Here is a 17,119-nt window from a genome sequence, read left to right as displayed (position 1 = left end):
GCCTCGAGGCGGGAACCCGAGGGTAATCTGGGCCAACCTTAAGGTAGTCTCTGGCGTTTGCCAGCCGCCGATGTACACACAGCAGTTGGGGGTTTCGAGATCTGAGCTGACCAAAAGCTCGCGCTCGCCGGAAGATGTCCTTTCCGGTCTCTCCCTCTCCCACCGTCTCATGGGTATAGACGTTCTGAAATGAAAAGGGGAGGCGCTCTACGATCTATAAAAGCTGGACTACCCCACGAACTCCTCCACGGACCGCCACCGCATGATCCGGGGTAGTGTTCGCAACAGCCCCTCCGATACACGCAGAAAGTACACAAGTGTGGAAAAGACGAAAATGGGCCGGCAAAGGTTCTTGGGTTTGAGAGGCGCCAGTCTCACGGCGGTGATTGTCTTCGTGGCAGGATGTGAATTTTTGTAGGCGAAGAACCCCAGATGCACATTCACACGCTTGCTCGAGCTCCGCTGACCAAGACGATGCAGGTTGTTTGGCTACGACCAGGGAGTGTTCGGAGGTATCATCAACCTGAACTCGTTCACCTCGACATTCCCGTCCATGTGTACCACGGCTGCCTGCGTCAAAGGCATGACTTCGCATCAGAAGTCTCATCGCTCTACCATCCAAGGTATACCCTCCCAACATATGTGCAAGCTGCTTGTGAGCTACACGAGATTCCCACGGCTGACTCTTGTGGCAACAGGTGTCTCGGTCGCTTGCTACAATATCGGCTGCTTGATGGGCGCCCTATCTACGTTCAGACTCGGTAACGTTCTCGGCCGTCGCAAGTCCATCTTCATCGGGTGTTGTATCGTCTCGGTCGGTGCCATCTTGCAGGCCTCGTCGTTCACCATGACCCAGCTCATCATCGGACGTATCATCTGTGGAGTGGGTACGGGCATCAACACAGCCACCATGCCCGTATGGCAGGCAGAATGCACCAAGCCTCACCAGCGTGGACCCATCATGGCTTTCGAGACGTCGCTGGTGCCGCTTGGTGTGATGACCAGCTACTGGGTCGACTTTGGCTTCTCGTACGCCGAGCCTAGCCAGATCGCGTGGCGCTTCCCCGTCGCGCTCCAGCTGGTGTTCGCGCTGGTTGTGTTGTGCCTGATCTTATCACTGCCCGAGTCGCCCCGCTGGCTCCTGCTCCAGGATCGATGGGAGGAGGCCACCGAAGTGCTATCGGCCCTGTACGACGCTCCAGCCGGAGACGTCGTCGTGGCGGAAGAACTCGCTTCGATTCGCGCCACGATCGAGACCCAGCGCAACGTCACTTGGAAAGATGTCTTCCACGAGGGACCACTCAAGACTCGTTCTCGGACCATCCTCGCCGTCAGTATTCAGATCATGTCCCAGTTCACAGGGATCAATGTCATCACGTACTACGCGACCTCGATCTTTCAGAATGAGATCGGCTTGTCACCGTTCATGTCCCGTATCCTGTCTGGCGCTTTGGGGACCGACTCGTTCATCTCGGGGATGATCTCCGTTTGGGTCATCAAGACCTTTGACCGGCGCAACGTCATGATGTTCAACCTCAGCGGTATGACCGTGTCGATGGTGGTCCTGGCCGTCACGAGGAAGTTCACGGGTTACAAGGCTGGCATCGTCGCGACCGTCTTCCTCTTCGTGTTCAAGGCCTTTTTCGCCCTCGGTTTTGCCCAAATCCCCTGGATCTACCCGGCCGAGATCACGCCGCTGGCGACCCGCGTGCAGGCCAACGCCATCTCCACCGCCACCAACTGGGTTTGTGTGTTCACCATCGTCATGATTGCTCCTATTGCCTTCAACAACATCGGCTGGAAAACGTACCTCATCTTCGCCAGCTGCAACGTCGCCGCCCTTTTCGTGGTCTTCTTCTTCTACCCCGAAACTCGGAACCGATCGCTCGAGGAGATTGACTTGGTCTTCCACAACTCGACCTCCCCACTGAAGGTCGTCATGGTGGCCAAGAGGACCGAGCACCACTTTGGCAAGAAAGGCGAGGTGATTACCAGCTTGACAAAGGACATGACCGCGGCCGAGGATGGCATGGTCAAGGACTTGGGGCATGTGGCCCACGTCGAATCGATTGCCAAGTGCATGCGTGGCTAGAAGCTTCTTTGCTATGTGACGGGCCAGACCAAGGGGCCGAACTTCCAGTGAAGCCTTGCTCAGCGCAATCCAGATTTCAAATAGCTTGCGCAAGTGAGTCGATCATTACATAGATCGTGTACAAGTCGCGTGCCATGTGTGTGCTCGAAAGAGAAAGAAGAAAAATAAAAAGACAAAAAGTCATCAACGCGGTGGCTAAGAAAGATCTCCCAGCTTAGGCATTTTCCAACCTATATTTTCAGCGAGACAGCGTGCGCGCCGCCCTCCCCTGAGATCGAGCAGGACTACCTTTTGCTGCTCTACTCGTACCACTGCAAGATGCACGAGTATCCACCAAGAGTGACGTCTCATCAGCTGCATGCAGGGACCATTTTCACGCTGCGGGTGTGTGATTCATCGCGTAGAGTCATGGGTAGGATTCGTTGAGCTGTCAACTCCAAGTTATGTACACGGCACACACGCTGGCTGGCAGGAGCTCTTTCTCTTCGACATAAGAACTTTTTCCCTTATCTGGAGTCTATGTACAACTTGGTGCCTGACCAGAGGAAAGCCGCCTGTCCAGCTCACATTACTCGAGCTTTGCCCGGGGATGGACAATCAGATCGCCAATTTCCTCCATCTTCTCTTCGAGCAGCCTGGTCATGCGCGCCACGATTTCGCGGTAATGTGGGTCCGCATAGACGTTGAAAAGCTCCAGCGGATCCTGGTCTGTGTCGAAAAGCTCCCACTCCTTGTCCTGGCCGCCTTCTCGCGTCCCCTCAATGTCGAACCCTTCGTTGTACCAGTAGATCAGCTTGTACCGCTGGTCTCGGCAGCCGTAGTGGGCGTAGGCCTCGTGCACGGCGTCGCGGTGCATCCAGTAGCGATGGTATACGACGTCCTGCGACCACTGGCCGTGATGGATCTCCTTCCCAGAGCCCTCGGCCTCGACGACCTCCTCAGCTCGCAGCAGCGCTCCGAAGCTGATTCCCTGCATGTATGTCGGGGTCCGGAGGCCGGCGAGGTCGAGGAACGTGGGCGCAAAGTCGACATTGCTCAAGAGGTGGTTGCACACGCTGCCCTGGCGTTGTCCGTTGATGAGGGCCGGGTACTGGATCAGGAAGGGCATCTGGAAACTCTCCTCGTACATGAAGCGCTTGTCGAACCAGCCGTGCTCACCGAGGAAGAATCCTTGATCGCTGCTATAGATGACGACGGTGTTCTTGTGCAGCTCCCGATCCGTCTCAAGGTAGTCGAGCAGACGGCCGACATTGTCGTCGATGCTCTGGATTGTGCGTAGGTACCGCTGCATGTACCGCTGGAACTTGAACTCGGCCAGCTCGGACCGCGTCTTGAAGGTAAACTTCTCGCCCGTCTCCTTGTCGATCAAAGGTCGCATCTTCTGGACCTCGACGTCGGTCGCGGGAAAGGGCACCCTGCGGACGTTTCGAGACCAGTATTCAGGTCCTTCCTTCTCGCCCACATCCGCCGTCGCGGGGTTCGTGCCGATACCTCCCTCGGGTTGCACCAATCCGAGGTCAAAGAAGGTCATGTCGTCGGCGATCTTGTTCTTTGCGACCTTGGCCGCCCTCGCGCGGTTCTTGTAGTCGTCGGTGAAAGTGTCGGGCACACGAATGGGGTCTGTGTATAGATCGCGGTGCTTGTGGTCGCACTCCCAGCTCCGATGTGGCGCCTTGTGATGACACATGACGAAGAACGGCCGAGACGGGTCACGATTCTTGATGAAGTCGAGCGTCTTGTTGGTGATGATATCTGTGGCGTATCCCGGCTCGTTATGAGTGCCCTGGCCCCAACTCGCCTTGGACTTGGGCGGCTCGATGAACTCCGGATCCCAGTATTCTCCTTGCTCAGGGAGGACAGACCAGTAGTCGAAGCCGGTCGGCTCTGCGCCAGGTCCTTCGCCGAGATGCCACTTGCCGATCATGGCTGTCTGGTAATCTCCATAGGCGCGCAGCTGTTTGGCCACGTTAGGCTGTCGGTTGTTGATCTTGGAGTAGAGGGTGAGGACATCGTTGGTGTGGTTGTACGTGCCCGTAAGAATCGAGGCCCGCGACGGCGTGCAGATCGAGTTGGTCACGTAGCAGTGGTTGAACCGGACGCCGTTGGCCGCGATGCGGTCCAGATTCGGCGTGTGGTTGATGTTGTGGCCATAGCAGGAGATGGCTTTGCTGGCGTGATCATCCGCCAGAATGAAGAGAATGTTGGGTCGCCGGTTCGGCGATGGTGGAGACCCCATGGTTGAGTTTGCGTGCCTCTGTCTCTCTCTCAAGGGGCAGCTCTCTGTGTCGTTCTTGTAATTTATGTTGAAATCAGTGAGGCGGCATTGTCATTAGCCGAACGCCAATACATACCAACACAAAGACTCTGTGGTGCCAGGTTGGGGCCCCTCTATCAGCGATCCCCGGAGTCTAGTCGAGATTGTCATTCTGCGGGCCCATGGCTGGTCCCGAGCCGCATATATGCACCCCTGGATATACACTGACCCGTGGGTTCTTGTCCCGATTGCCGTGTCCGACTTCCGCCCTTGTTCATCTCCTCTTCTGTGCAGGCACAAGCTTGTTCGAAGAGCTCCTCAGAGACGTCGATCGCTGTACAGCCTTCTCGGCCTTTCATGACCATCTGCCGCATGAGATGTGTTTTCCGAGGTGGAGGCTGTCCTTTCCCGCTCTCCCGGCTTGCTATTTCAAGATGTTCTTCAGAAGCTTGCAAGAATTTCTCGTACCGGAAGGATAGTGATGGACGCACCATTGTCTCCGCAGCCGGACTGAGGGTCGTCAGCATTCCCAGAACGTCATTCTTGTGTCAATGCCAAACGAATTATTGGTCGTGCCGCTGACACACCATCAATGAGCAGACCAGGTGTCAGTCCGTGGCTTTACTGATTGAGAGACGGGCAGTTGCTGCTAGTTGATGATTGTGAGAGCAAAGCCGGAGACGACATGCCGCAATGACGCTTGTCAGGCCATCATGACAATCGTGGTTGAATAAGGGCAAGGTAACCACTAGATGCCGTCCGTGAACCTGACTCAGGCTTTCATGCGTTGGTCATTGGTGCACTCGATTGAGGGAAATCTGGGACTTCACACCGCGCCACGTCTCCTACAAGAGAGGTGTAGACAAGGCTCTGATCAGGCCATGACAAGCTCGACTTTATACTGTGATGGCTGGGCGAAGATAAACTCAAAGGAGCAGCATATTCGAAGACGAGCAGGGTGTAGGATATTTGATCAAGCTCTAGGGTTTCAATGTGGTGATTGCAAGGCCTTGCAATTCGGCGTCTCTCTCACAACTGTGATTCCGCCCCTCATGCTCTTCCTCTCCTCACCGCTCTTGGAAGCCCATATCGCAAACGATCAGCTCGTCAAACAGCCTAGGTCGACACTCGGCGATGATTCTGGCAGGTCAGTTGAGGAACAGCAACTCGATGGATAGGTCACTCACTTCTCGTGCGCAGGGTGTTCTGCGTAGACCAAGGCGTCTTCCTCCTTGTCGAGGACCGCCACCAACGACACATCGAAGCCTTTTGCCTTCTCAGCTGTGGCCGGTAGCGGTGCACCAACATCGACGTATCTGAGGCCTAACAAACAGTCTCGCGTTGGCTGGATACTTTCAACCGAGGAGATCATGGGGCCGACTCACCGGGAACAATACCGACGAGGCCATGAACCTGTTCCTTCCAGTAGTTGAACAGTGTTTTATCGTACACGGGCTTCAACCGGAACAGAACTTTGAAGCAATTAGTCTCGCTCACTGTGCTGACGAAGTTCTCAAGACCTTACCAATGTGATAGACACCCATGCTTGCCGATGGTTCAGTGTTGCGACTACAGTATGTTAAAGGAGGGATGTTTGTAAGTGTGCCTTCGGTATAAAGCCTCTTGAATCAGTCATCACGTCCTCTACTTTGGAACTTCCTAAGAAGATGTGATGTGTATGTGGCTTACTGGAGTGTCGTCTTCCGGCAGATTACATAGCCGGAACGACGGGTCTATTCCACATGCCTAGTCTGCATATCCCGATGGCCGATGATTGAAGAAACCAAGTAGGCTATGGCATGAGTGCCTTACTTTCCGCGCTCAAAGCAACCTGTGAAGAGCTCGACTAGTTGTCCAGACATTAGGCTCGTTCGATATTACCTCGTGCTCGTTGACCCTCATCACGCTTCCTACGTCCTCGGACCACTCCATCTGGAGGCAATCAGAAGCATAACTAGATATCTTCTCGACATCGAGTAAACTAGGGCGTCATGTGAGAACATACGTCGTCCTTGATGTCATCCTTGATACGCTAACTATTGCCCAGCCACCCGCGGGACCCCAAAGACCTTCTCCCGGGACGTACTCATCGAGCATGTCCGTGGAAAGGGCTCGGTTCCGATGCTTTGAATCCTGCAGACCCTATGGCACAAGGCTGGACGCCGAGAACCGCTCCCCGGAAAACCCTCTAAAAGTGGTCGGCACCACCATGACCAAGGATCCGCGGACGGGCGTCGACACCTTAACCGGCCCTCGTCCTCGAGTTGCCACGCAGTCCACCTATAGGCGAGACCCCGTCCACGCCATCGCCGCGACTGGCGTTTGTACGATGTGATGCCCTAGAAAGAGAGCATCTTGGCCATAGAGCTCCAGGACGAGGCGCTCGAAAGGAGGGCGGAATGATCTATCCCGGGAATGTCGGGCGCCTGCGTTTCCGGTACAGATCACTTTGGTAAGCCCATCACCATCATCCCAATACCTCGGGGTGCATATTTTGTCTAGGTACGAGTGTTGTACCGTAAAGCCTTTCGCTCCAGTTGTCTCAGCAGCCCATCCGGCTCCGCCACAGCCTGGGACGCGATCTCGTCGGCCCGCCGCTGCGTATCGGCAACGGCGTAGATGCGTAGCTCATCAGCGTTGCCCGAAGGCCGAAAGTGAGCCACGTCGCCGTTGGTAAAGATGATACGAACACCGTCAGTGTAGTTCAGTCGTGCAATCGTGGAGAAGCCAGCCTGCTCACCAAACACAGCTTGCAATTCGTTCCGGATGTTCTGGAGCTGGTTGGCCTGGGAATCATCCAGGGGCATCGGATTCCCCTCCGAACCAGTCGCTGCGGCCGACGTGCTCGAAGCACCGTCGTAGTTCACCTCCCGCACCTGAGGGTTGCCGACAGAAAATCGCTGGATGATCTGCGCACTGACGGCGCGGGGAATGTCGCGAATGACCGCCGCGCGGCTGAAGCGCTGCGGCAGCGTGGAGAAGAGCTGCGACAAGGTCATCTTGCGGTCACGGGCGGCGAAAAGAGCGCAAAGCAGCGGCAGGACCGCGTCGCGAGTCGGGAGGGCGACGAGGACTCGATCCTTGCGTTGGATGTCGGAGCCGGTTAAGAATCCCCCGTTAGCCTCCCAGCCACAGATCCGGCGTCGCTGGCCGGCGGCGGCAACGGTTTGCATCCCCGATATGACGTAGGGGCTGCCTATCTGCGTTTTGGGCTGGAGCACAGATGCGAGGCGCCCACGGTCGATGGCGTCGTTGGTGCTAATAGGGACGACGACCGAGTCTGCGCCCAGGAAGTCGGCGGTGATCATGCCCAAAACATCACCGCCAAAGAAGCTCAGGGTGTTGCCGCTATCCGGGCCTACGAGAAGTGGTCGATCGCTGTCGCCATCCGTCGACACGATGGCATCGAAGGAGCCTCCATTGGCCACGTAGAGCTTCTGGAGGTTATCCATCTGCGCTTTATCGATTGCTTCGGTGTCGATGGGCACGAACACGTCGCTGCGTCCGGCGGCAGTCACTTGAGCGCCGAGCTTCTGTAGGAGTTCAACAAGGAGATCACGCCCCACAGCGGAATGCTGGTAGACTAGGATCCGAGCGCCATCAAGCGTCTCTCCCTGGAAAAAGTCGAGGTATCGCTGGATATAGGATTCGCCACCATAAGCATAAGATGGCGGGAGCTCCGCGGTACCATTGCGAAGGTTACCCCAGTCATCGAACAGCGACGTACTGTAGGGCCCATTAAGGATTTTCTCCCGCATGGCCTCGACAGCGGCGTTGATGGGCTTTTCGTCCTCTTTCAGCAGCTCGCCCTTGGAAGTATTGAGCTTGTACCCATTGCGGTCGAACGGGATGTGGCTCCCGGTGACCATAATGCTCCCTTTTGATCTTTGAAAGGCATAGCACGCGAGGGCTGGCGTTGGGATCGCCCCTAGATTGACTGGGTTCATCCCCCGGTCCTGTAACGCCGCAACCACAGCCTGGCAGATGCCGCCGCCGCGCTGACCCTTGACGAACCCGGTCGAGCTAGGCCTCAGATCGTATGCGAGATAAAAGTCGTCCCCTCGCCGAACACCCCCCTTAGACGGTGGAAGCTCCTGGAGGTAGTCGATCTCGGCGACGACATTGGTGTAGATTTCGAGTTGGGTCAGATCAACCACTTTTCCCCGGCGGCCGCTCGTGCCAAATCGCAACGGCACCGGTTCGTAGGTGAGATGGGAGGCCAAAGTGTCCATTTTCAGAGCAGGCTCAGAAGCGTGAATCGAGAAGTGCCGCCGCGACAGTTGATTTGGTGAGGCGGCGGTTCACAATTACAAGCACCTGGACCCCTCAATGTGCCCTGTTACTAGACGAGGCTGTGTGCCCGATTATTTCCCAAAGACCTGTAGAAGGACCCTGGTCGCGGAATCGAGGCGAATAGGTAGAACCAACTGAATTGATTTATTGTCTAACTAGCAACTATTGAAGGTGGAGAGACTAGGTGGCAATAAGGGCCGCAGTGTCACTCGCCTAACCTGCCTAATGCGGGTCGAGCCGTTTAACCTTCCCAATAGGGTTAGAGCAACAGAATTCCGTGGGGTGGTTGGTCAAGAGAGCAACCATATTACTCGGTATATTGAACGGGTTCAAGAAACATCCATTGTGGGCGGGCCGACCGCGCGGTTGGGTTAGTGTCTCGGTGTCTCCACTCGGAGAAATACATAGTCCCTTCCAAGCGGCGGTGCCCAGAGATCGTCCGGCAAAGGTCATTTCCAGCACCATCGACCGAGACCAGCCAGGCCATGGTCGGCACTTGAGGCCTCGCCTGGAGAGATGCAACACAAAGGGCGATGGGATGCACGTGGTTCTGCATTGGGCGAGAGCTTCGGGACAATTTGAGTCCCTATTATCTCTTAAGAAGCGGCGCAGCGACAGATGAACCGCCCCGGGGTCTCTCTGGTGACAACATCTCCCATTGCTGACACGATGATCGCACCCACCGATCGCAACCGGCTCTATATTGGAGGTGGCCCTGGAGGCGGCTCGACAGGCCCCAAAGTCCACGAGTACATTGCCCAGACCTTAGGCCTGGACTGGACATGCGAGTTCCTACGGGTGAAGACGGCTAAAGACCTCATGGAAATTTATCGACGACCTGATTTTGCCGGCGGACTGGTCACCATGCCGCACAAGATGACCATCATCCCTCTGCTAGACCAAGTTGACGATCTGGTGCGGATCCTCCGGGCGTGCAACATCGTCTACCGTGCCCCCAATGGAGCATTACACGGCAGCAACACCGATTGGGTCGGCATCCGCGATTGTTTACTGGCTCGGAGCCCGCATCACGCGCCGGGGAGACCAGCTATGGTTTACGGAGCTGGCGGAGCGAGCAGAGCCGCCGTGTACGCGCTCGCGGCCGACTTGGCGTGCTCTGAGATCTACCTTGTCAATCGAGATGATCAGGAGGTTGTAGACCTGTTGGCGGATGTGACGCAGTACGGCAGCCGTCAGTATTCGCCTCAAATCCGCCATGTACGGTCCACCGCCGAGGCGAAAGACCTGCGGACCCCGAGCTACATTGTCTCGACGGTGCCCGACTTCGACGCCGTGACGCCGGGAGAGATTGCCGCCCGAGAAATCTTGGTCGAATTCCTATCGCGGAACGACTCGCCCAAGGGTCTGCTGTTGGACATGTGTTACCACCCGGTCCAGACGAGAAATATCAAACTGGCACAGCAACACGGCTGGCGGACCATTCTAGGGTACACTGTGTCGGCAGCCCAGTTCGCGGTACAATGGAGGATGTGGACGGGGAAAAGGATCGAAATGGATGAAGTGTATCGGATGACGGAGAGAATTATTCGGGAACGAGAGGCGCTGAAGGCGAATGGCGGTGATGCTTAGAAAGCATTGAGATGTCTGACGATATACCCGATATACCGAGTCTCTGAATCAATGGAATTTGGCTCTGAGTGCCTATGCTATTCTCTGTGCAGTATGAAACTGACCGGTCATAAATCTACCTAGGGAAAAGCGGTGGTCTTGTAACATAGCTCCGATGCCCGTGCCTTTAGCTCCTCGAGCTTGCCTTCTCATGTATAGTGACCACCATCGACTCGGAGAATGATTCCACTATCTGATATCAGTCACCCACTTTGTCACGTCTGGGGCAAGCAACTTACGTTTGGAAGTCGTTGAAGTAGGGAGTCGCGAAGTACAACGTCGCCTTTGCGATGTCGAGAGGCGTGCATAGTCGGCCTAGAGGAACATGCGAGGTCAAACTCTCCTTGCTTGCCGAATCGGGATCGCGGCCGATGAACTCGCGCATCAGGGGCGTTTCGCTGATCGACGGCGACACCCCGTTGACCCGAATACCCTGGGGCGAGTACTCATTGGACAAATGCCGTGTGATCATATCGACGGCGCCCTTAGTAGCCCCGTACCACGTGAGACCGACTGTAGGCTTTTCTGTGATGCACGAGCCAATGTTGATGATATTGCCGTACCCCTGAGCCAGGAAATGTGGGATGATCTTGCCCACCGAGTGAAAGATGGATTTGACGTTGATGTCGAAAATGCCTATCAGAGCGCTGGTCAGTTCTATCGGAAAGATGTTCCACATCGTCTTACGGTCATATTCGGCCTCGGTCACGGTCAATGTGTCCTTGATCCGGTACGTCCAGCCTGCGTTGTTGACCAGGATATCGAGGCCTCCGAACTTCTCCTTTGCCGTTACAAGCGCTTGTTCCCAGTCACCCGGCACCGTGACATTCATCTTCACAAAGTGTGCTAGGTCTCCCGACCCTGTGATTTCTTTGACGGTGCTGGGATTGCATGTTCAGTCATTGCTTGACGGGGCAGTCTTTGCCACTTACCGTGTGCCATTCTCCTCGTTGATGTCAGCACACAGCACTTTCGCGCCTTCGCGGGCGAAAAGTTTGGCGATGCCTGCTCCGAAACCTGAATACTTACAGTCACTAAAGAAGCTCATCGACGTCCTCGCTTTGCGCTTAAAACTCACCGCTACCAGCTCCTGTGACCAGAGCCACTTGGCCATCGAGGAGCTTGCCTGGCGCCATTGCTTGCGACAGTTTGTTCTTCTGCACTTAGCGGGTCCTGAGTTTCGCCGTCTGGTGATTCTTACATAAAGAGCCACAAGGCCTTGAGACTTTGCTGCCCATACCAGCATGTATTGAAATTCCCGGGACTATTTGGTCGACGGTTCTGACCTTTGCCGTAGGCCTCGGCCGGTCAGATCAGAGTTTGTCCTTCATTTTGGCACGCATTCAGCAACGGCCCGAGCGCTCAAAGCGGCAATCCGTCCGTAATGTCTCTTGCCGATCTTCATCCAGGCTTGCAACATACTTGTCGACTTCGAGCCTGTGACAGAGGCGCAGTAGGTGGCCCTGAGAGTGGTAGGCAGCATGACTATTTCCACGTTGTCCGGTAGATTTGGTCAAAAGCCATGGCGCATCGCCTCGACATTTGAGTGTTTCCCACATACTCGTCTTCTGATTTCTTCTCATCCAAGACGCTGTATACCACAATGGCGTCGAAGTACGAGGGCAGACTCTTTATCGGCGGAAGCCTGGTGTCAGGCATGTCTGGCCGGACATTCCCTCTCAAGGTTGGACACCGGAACCATGAAAGAAACTCGCGGTGGAACTAACCCGTCAGTAGAACCCGGCCACAAATGAGACGATCGCCGAGATCACCGTGGCCGAACAACAGGACGTGGACAAGGCGGTCGAAGCGGCTGCCAAAGCTCAGCCTGTTTGGGCTGCGACCCCGGCGTACCAGCGAGGACGGATCCTACGCAAGTTTGCGGATCTAGTCTACCAGAATCGCGAAAAAATCCAAAAGGTACGTCGACAGATTGACGGATGGTCGTGATTTTGCTGACGGGCTTCTTGCTGCGCCGGTCGTAGCTTGACTCACTGGCGATGGGAAAACCACTATCCTCTGCTAAAGGCGAGCTCGAAGAGGCCTGCAACATCACCAACTACTTCGCCGGACTGGTCGAACTCGCCGACGGCCAGACATCCACCAACAATAACGAGCATCTCAACCTGACCATTCGCCAGCCCTTTGGCGTGGTCGCCGCCATCATCCCATGGAACTTTCCCGCACTCCTGGTAGGTTCTTGGACAGCAAGTACCCCGGCTCCAACTGACAAGATGTGCCTCAGTTCTGCCATGAGATTGTACCAGCCTGTGGTGCAGGTAATGCCATGATATTGAAGGTGAGCCATCATTCTGGCCGTGCTATAAGTAGTGAAAACGACTAACTTATTGGCCAGACATCTGAAAAAGCACCACTCAGCGTAAGCCTTCCTTCAGATCATCCACATGCTCATTATAGCATTGTTGACTCAAATTACAGGGTGTGTTTCTGGGGCAGCTTTGTCACGAAGCAGGCATCCCCCCTGGAGTGGTTAATGTAATTTCGGGCGCCGGGGAGACCGGTGCGCTGTTGTCGTCGCATATGCAGATTCGGTGCGACATGGCCCTTCTGGACAAGCTGGAGTTTGTCTCCTGACCCCGTCGCAGAAGAATCAGCTTCACGGGCTCGACACGTGCCGGGAGAGCCGTCATGGAAGCTGCGGCAAAGTCCAATATCAAGGACGTCGCCCTGGAGCTGGGTGGCAAGTCGCCCCTCATCGTGTTTGCCGATGCGAGCCTCGACCGCGCCGTGGAATGTGCTGTCCACTCATTCACATCCAGTAAGTGCAGCGGGCAAAGGTGAGAGTGTTCGCGGTTTCTAAACTCCCAAATAGACGCCGGCCAGACTTGTACCGCATCTACGCGTCTCTATGTCGAACGCACCGTGGCCTCTGAATTCAAGCAGATGATGGTGGACCGTATCAAGAAGCTCAACCAGGGACCGCCTTCAGCAACCGCGACAGATGTAGGACCTCAAGCGGACTCGGCACAGACGGCCGCCATCGCGCGGTTCCTGGAGATGGGAAAGGCGGAAGGCCAAATCCTGGTAGGTGGGAAATTGGCCTCTGAGATTGGCGACAACTTCGTCCAGCCCACGGTCGTAACGGGAGTCGGCGACGATAGCGAAATCAACCGGGAGGAGGTGTTCGGCCCGGTGCTTGTCCTGCACGAGTTCGATAACGAGGACGATGTCATACGCCGAGCAAATGATTCAGATTGTGAGTACTGACCGTCAACCTTGAGCCAAGCAATGAATGCGGCAGCTGATCACAACATCCCCCAGATGGCCTATATGCCTCGCTATTCACCACCAAGATCAACCGCGCGTTGCGAGTCGCAAAGGCACTCGAGGCCGGCTCAGTTGGAGTCAACGTCAGTTCGCCGTATGGCGCATACGAATTGCCATTTGGAGGTTTCAAAGCTTCCGGCATTGGACGTCAAAAAGGGTCGGACGCAGTCAAGGCCTGGACGCAGGAGAAGACCGTGTATATACATCACGGGTGAAAACTAGGACTTGATTGTGCCCTTCCAACGGGGTCACTTTGATTGAATTACAGCCTCAATCATTTCCAGGGAGCGAATCTCAGAATAATGATGAAAAAAAAGTAGAAGGATTGAAATTGTACCATTTTGTGTGGAAATATCTACCCACAATACGTCTTTAAAAGTACTGTCGGAAGCCACTATACGACCGGGCTGGTCGCAATCTAGGGATTGTACCACTGCTGAAGTGCCTCCGCACTGAGAAACAGAGGGTAATGGAGTCGAGCTGCAGCATGGATGGCGCGAGACTAGACAATGCATTAACGTCACGGAACGGATGACTCGAGCACGGAAGGACTTACCAATTTTTCGCGGATCGTCGTCGAGTTGTTGAGCTTGCCGAGACTGAACGAGTCCCTTCCAATCACTTCGCCGCAGATTTTGTCAAACACGACGCTGGAACCTGCCGCGTCCTTGACGACCTCCCTGACATTGGCTATGTCCAGTCCCAAGCCTCGAGCAAACCGAAGCACCTCGACAGCGATCGTGCTGTGGATCCCGAGAAGCAAGTCGCAGATTGCCCCCGCCTCGAGGCCGTATTCATGTGAGGCTTGACTCTGGTCCACGCCCTTCCTGACCGTTTCCATGTCGCCTCTGCCAAGCAAGTACGCGTTCAGGACGAGACAGTCATCTTCCACGCCCCAGCCGGCCGACTGGACCTGGAGGAAGAGCTGATGGGCGATCGAAGCTAGAGGCAGGGTGGCCTTGTAACGGTCGCCGTAGTTCATGACCATAGCCTTGCATTAGGAATGTTAGCTGGGACTCCACGACTGCGGCACATCATCAAACTCACCAGGTCCTTTGCGATGATGCGCAAAGACGATGCAGGCACCTTCTCTCCGTCAATCACATGCGATGTTCTCTGTCCAAAGAGCCAACTTGCACTGTCTGAGCCCATCACTTGGTCGTGGACGGACTGGAGATTCATGCATGCAAGATGGCACAGACCCATGACTTCGTTGGCTGCGATAATATGCACACCCACCAGGATTTGATGCACCAACTTAAGTCGAGAGCCGGCGCCTACGCCACCCGTAATGACATGTAAGCGTGAACTCAGGGCGTCCAGAACAGGTCGACAGGTGTCGATGTCCGCATCCTCTCCTGCGCACAGCAGCGAAAGAGATCCCTGCCACGCGCGCAACTCGCCGCCCGAGATGGGACAGTCTATAACCCGGATGTCAGAGCGCCCGGCTTCTCGTAGTCGTCCTCCGAGACCCATCACATAGTCGGGCGAGGCAGTGATGCAAAGGAGAATGACGGCGTTTCGAGGCAGGGCCGGCACTGCCCCTGTCTGCGGGTCGAACAAGACCGAAGAGGTCTGGTCTGAATTGGCCACGACTACAACAAGAATGTCGACGGTCATGGCGACACCGCGAGGCGAACTCGCCCCCTTGCCGCCGTTTTGCTTGAATTTCTCCATGGCAGACGAAGAGACATCGAAGCCAGTGGTGTCGAACCCCTCCCGGAGCAGCGTCGAGGCCATGCCCATACCCATGGCCCCTAGGCCTATCACTCCTACCCTTGGTGAGTTGCCCATGTTGGTGAAGTCGTGTGTCTGTTCAGAGTATCAGCGTTGGATATTGCCCATCTGGAAAACAAGTGCCTCCAAATTCGGGCGTGGATGTATCGCAGGGTTTCTCGGCGGGGTCGAAACACCTTGCTATGGTCGTCTGACAGGCTGATCTGGACAATCCACGCTCTCTCCTCACATTAGTAATGGCTTTTCCGAATGCGGTTGAGGATTATACTTCTTTCGAGCGAAAAAAAGTTATAGGGTCCGTGGCAATAACGCAACATCTTCGGGTATAAGCATCTCCGAGACAAGGTCGTAGCGTGCTCATGCTATACAGACGCTCATCTCGCCATAACCACCCACAACCACTTGCAACCACCAGTCCAGAAAAACTTTACCCGGAGACCTGCTGTCCCTGCATAGACCGAGGAGCCAACAACCATCTTCAGAACAGGGGGACACGTCCCTGCTCAGGACTACCCATTCCGTTTCGTTATCAGGCACTGCGATACACACTGTGATTTCTTTGGAAGCTGTATAGAAAAATCGCGTACTATCGCTCCACGAAGCACTGCGTCACAATCATAAGCTCACCAACCCATCAGTCCATTCAACATGTCAACCGGCCAGATCCCGCAGCTCTTCAGCCTGGCTGGCAAGACCGCCTTCGTCACTGGAAGTACAGGTGGCATTGGACTTGTCTTGACCCTGGCTCTCGCAGAAGCCGGGGCAGATATTGTGTCAATTCAAATCCCCAACGACCCCGGAGCGGCTCACCTGCAACAGGAGGTAGAACGCCACGGGCGCCGATTTCAGCAAGTCGACAGCAACCTGCGTGACTACAAGTCCATCCCGGGAATGCTCAAAGGCGTCTGGGACGCCGGTGTCGACCCTGATATCCTGCTCAACTGTGCGGGAATCAGTCGACATGCCAAAGTCGAAGACACGCCCGTGGAGTATCTCGATGACGTACGTACGCATATCATGACCTTTTCCTCACTGCCGGGGGGTCTGTGGTGGAAATGATCATCGTATGACTTCTGACGCCGGCGTTTTCTTCTTTATCCTAGGTGATGGACATCAACTTCAAGGCCGCCTACATGATCTCGCAAGAGTTTGGCCGACGACTTCTCCAGCTCAACCGTCCCGGCAAGATCATCCACATCGCGTCCATGGCTGCGGAGCTCGTACAGACCAACATTTCGGTCTATGCATGCAGCAAAGCCGCCGTGCGCACGCTGACCAGGGCGCTGAGCAACGAGTGGGCCGAGAAGGGCATTCAGGTCAACTGCATCAGTCCAGGGTTGGTCTTCCCTCGCTCCTCCCCCATCTTTTCCCCGTGGATCAGATAGCAGTATTGCGGCAAAATTGACAAGCGCTACAGATTTGTCAAGACCAAGATGACCGAGCCACTCTTCAATGATCCCGATTTCAACAAGAATGTCATCCAACGGACGTCATCGCGCCGTTGGTCAGTGCCTGAGGACCTGAGGGGTGTGGCCATCTTCCTCGCCAGCGCGGCGAGCGACTTCATGACGGGAGAGGAGATTGTGGTCGACGGTGGAGTGCTGGGCCGCTGATGGTCTTCAAACGGAAGCTCGTGTTGAATAGAGATACGTATGGAGGCTTCCGGGCATTCACGGTGAGCATCGTGGATTGCCTTTTTGCTGAATAGGCCAGGGGTTGAGGCACTATTCCTGACACGCATCCTAAAAAAATATAAGGATCCTCTTACGGCTTCTGGCCCATTGGCGTCTCAATCTATCCAGGGACGATCGAGTTACATGGAACGT

The 17,119-nt window shown here is 55.4% G+C and overlaps 9 protein-coding genes across 9 annotated transcripts; 4 read left to right on the top strand and 5 right to left on the bottom strand.

The window, feature by feature from the left end:
* Positions 1 to 334: 334 nt before the first annotated feature.
* Z520_02673 (uncharacterized protein) lies at positions 335 to 2,092 on the top strand (the record flags this gene model as incomplete). The annotated part of the gene is made up of 3 exons (XM_016773186.1): positions 335 to 414; positions 481 to 623; positions 699 to 2,092. 3 exons carry the CDS (start codon positions 335 to 337, stop codon positions 2,090 to 2,092), a joined length of 1,617 nt encoding a protein of 538 aa, XP_016635243.1.
* Positions 2,093 to 2,660: 568 nt separating this feature from the next.
* Z520_02672 (uncharacterized protein) lies at positions 2,661 to 4,328 on the bottom strand (the record flags this gene model as incomplete). The annotated part of the gene is made up of 1 exon (XM_016773185.1): positions 2,661 to 4,328. The coding sequence occupies one exon, from the start codon at positions 4,326 to 4,328 to the stop codon at positions 2,661 to 2,663; it is 1,668 nt and encodes a 555-aa protein (XP_016635242.1).
* Positions 4,329 to 5,529: 1,201 nt separating this feature from the next.
* On the bottom strand, positions 5,530 to 5,890 carry Z520_02671 (uncharacterized protein; the record flags this gene model as incomplete). Its single annotated transcript, XM_016773184.1, has 3 exons — positions 5,530 to 5,669; positions 5,732 to 5,818; positions 5,872 to 5,890. The coding sequence occupies 3 exons, from the start codon at positions 5,888 to 5,890 to the stop codon at positions 5,530 to 5,532; spliced, it is 246 nt and encodes an 81-aa protein (XP_016635241.1).
* Positions 5,891 to 6,844: 954 nt separating this feature from the next.
* On the bottom strand, positions 6,845 to 8,578 carry Z520_02670 (uncharacterized protein; the record flags this gene model as incomplete). Its single annotated transcript, XM_016773183.1, has 1 exon — positions 6,845 to 8,578. The coding sequence occupies one exon, from the start codon at positions 8,576 to 8,578 to the stop codon at positions 6,845 to 6,847; it is 1,734 nt and encodes a 577-aa protein (XP_016635240.1).
* A 730-nt stretch (positions 8,579 to 9,308) lies between these two features.
* Positions 9,309 to 10,229, top strand: Z520_02669 (uncharacterized protein; the record flags this gene model as incomplete). The annotated part of the gene is made up of 1 exon (XM_016773182.1): positions 9,309 to 10,229. The coding sequence occupies one exon, from the start codon at positions 9,309 to 9,311 to the stop codon at positions 10,227 to 10,229; it is 921 nt and encodes a 306-aa protein (XP_016635239.1).
* Positions 10,230 to 10,417: 188 nt separating this feature from the next.
* Z520_02668 (uncharacterized protein) lies at positions 10,418 to 11,404 on the bottom strand (the record flags this gene model as incomplete). The annotated part of the gene is made up of 5 exons (XM_016773181.1): positions 10,418 to 10,457; positions 10,508 to 10,904; positions 10,956 to 11,149; positions 11,201 to 11,285; positions 11,347 to 11,404. 5 exons carry the CDS (start codon positions 11,402 to 11,404, stop codon positions 10,418 to 10,420), a joined length of 774 nt encoding a protein of 257 aa, XP_016635238.1.
* A 467-nt stretch (positions 11,405 to 11,871) lies between these two features.
* Z520_02667 (uncharacterized protein) lies at positions 11,872 to 13,771 on the top strand (the record flags this gene model as incomplete). The annotated part of the gene is made up of 9 exons (XM_016773180.1): positions 11,872 to 11,952; positions 12,006 to 12,188; positions 12,254 to 12,460; positions 12,514 to 12,567; positions 12,625 to 12,648; positions 12,708 to 12,820; positions 12,875 to 13,047; positions 13,102 to 13,485; positions 13,551 to 13,771. 9 exons carry the CDS (start codon positions 11,872 to 11,874, stop codon positions 13,769 to 13,771), a joined length of 1,440 nt encoding a protein of 479 aa, XP_016635237.1.
* Positions 13,772 to 13,974: 203 nt separating this feature from the next.
* Z520_02666 (uncharacterized protein) lies at positions 13,975 to 15,350 on the bottom strand (the record flags this gene model as incomplete). Its single annotated transcript, XM_016773179.1, has 3 exons — positions 13,975 to 14,058; positions 14,113 to 14,547; positions 14,604 to 15,350. 3 exons carry the CDS (start codon positions 15,348 to 15,350, stop codon positions 13,975 to 13,977), a joined length of 1,266 nt encoding a protein of 421 aa, XP_016635236.1.
* A 591-nt stretch (positions 15,351 to 15,941) lies between these two features.
* Positions 15,942 to 16,906, top strand: Z520_02665 (uncharacterized protein; the record flags this gene model as incomplete). The annotated part of the gene is made up of 3 exons (XM_016773178.1): positions 15,942 to 16,295; positions 16,397 to 16,629; positions 16,711 to 16,906. 3 exons carry the CDS (start codon positions 15,942 to 15,944, stop codon positions 16,904 to 16,906), a joined length of 783 nt encoding a protein of 260 aa, XP_016635235.1.
* Between the last annotated feature and the right edge of the window lie 213 nt (positions 16,907 to 17,119).

This window comes from Fonsecaea multimorphosa, assembly GCF_000836435.1.
Source record: "Fonsecaea multimorphosa CBS 102226 unplaced genomic scaffold supercont1.4, whole genome shotgun sequence".
In the NCBI taxonomy this organism is placed as follows: domain Eukaryota; kingdom Fungi; phylum Ascomycota; class Eurotiomycetes; order Chaetothyriales; family Herpotrichiellaceae; genus Fonsecaea; species Fonsecaea multimorphosa.
Note: the sequence above shows the minus strand (reverse complement) of the source record. Positions and strands in the feature narration are given on the sequence as shown.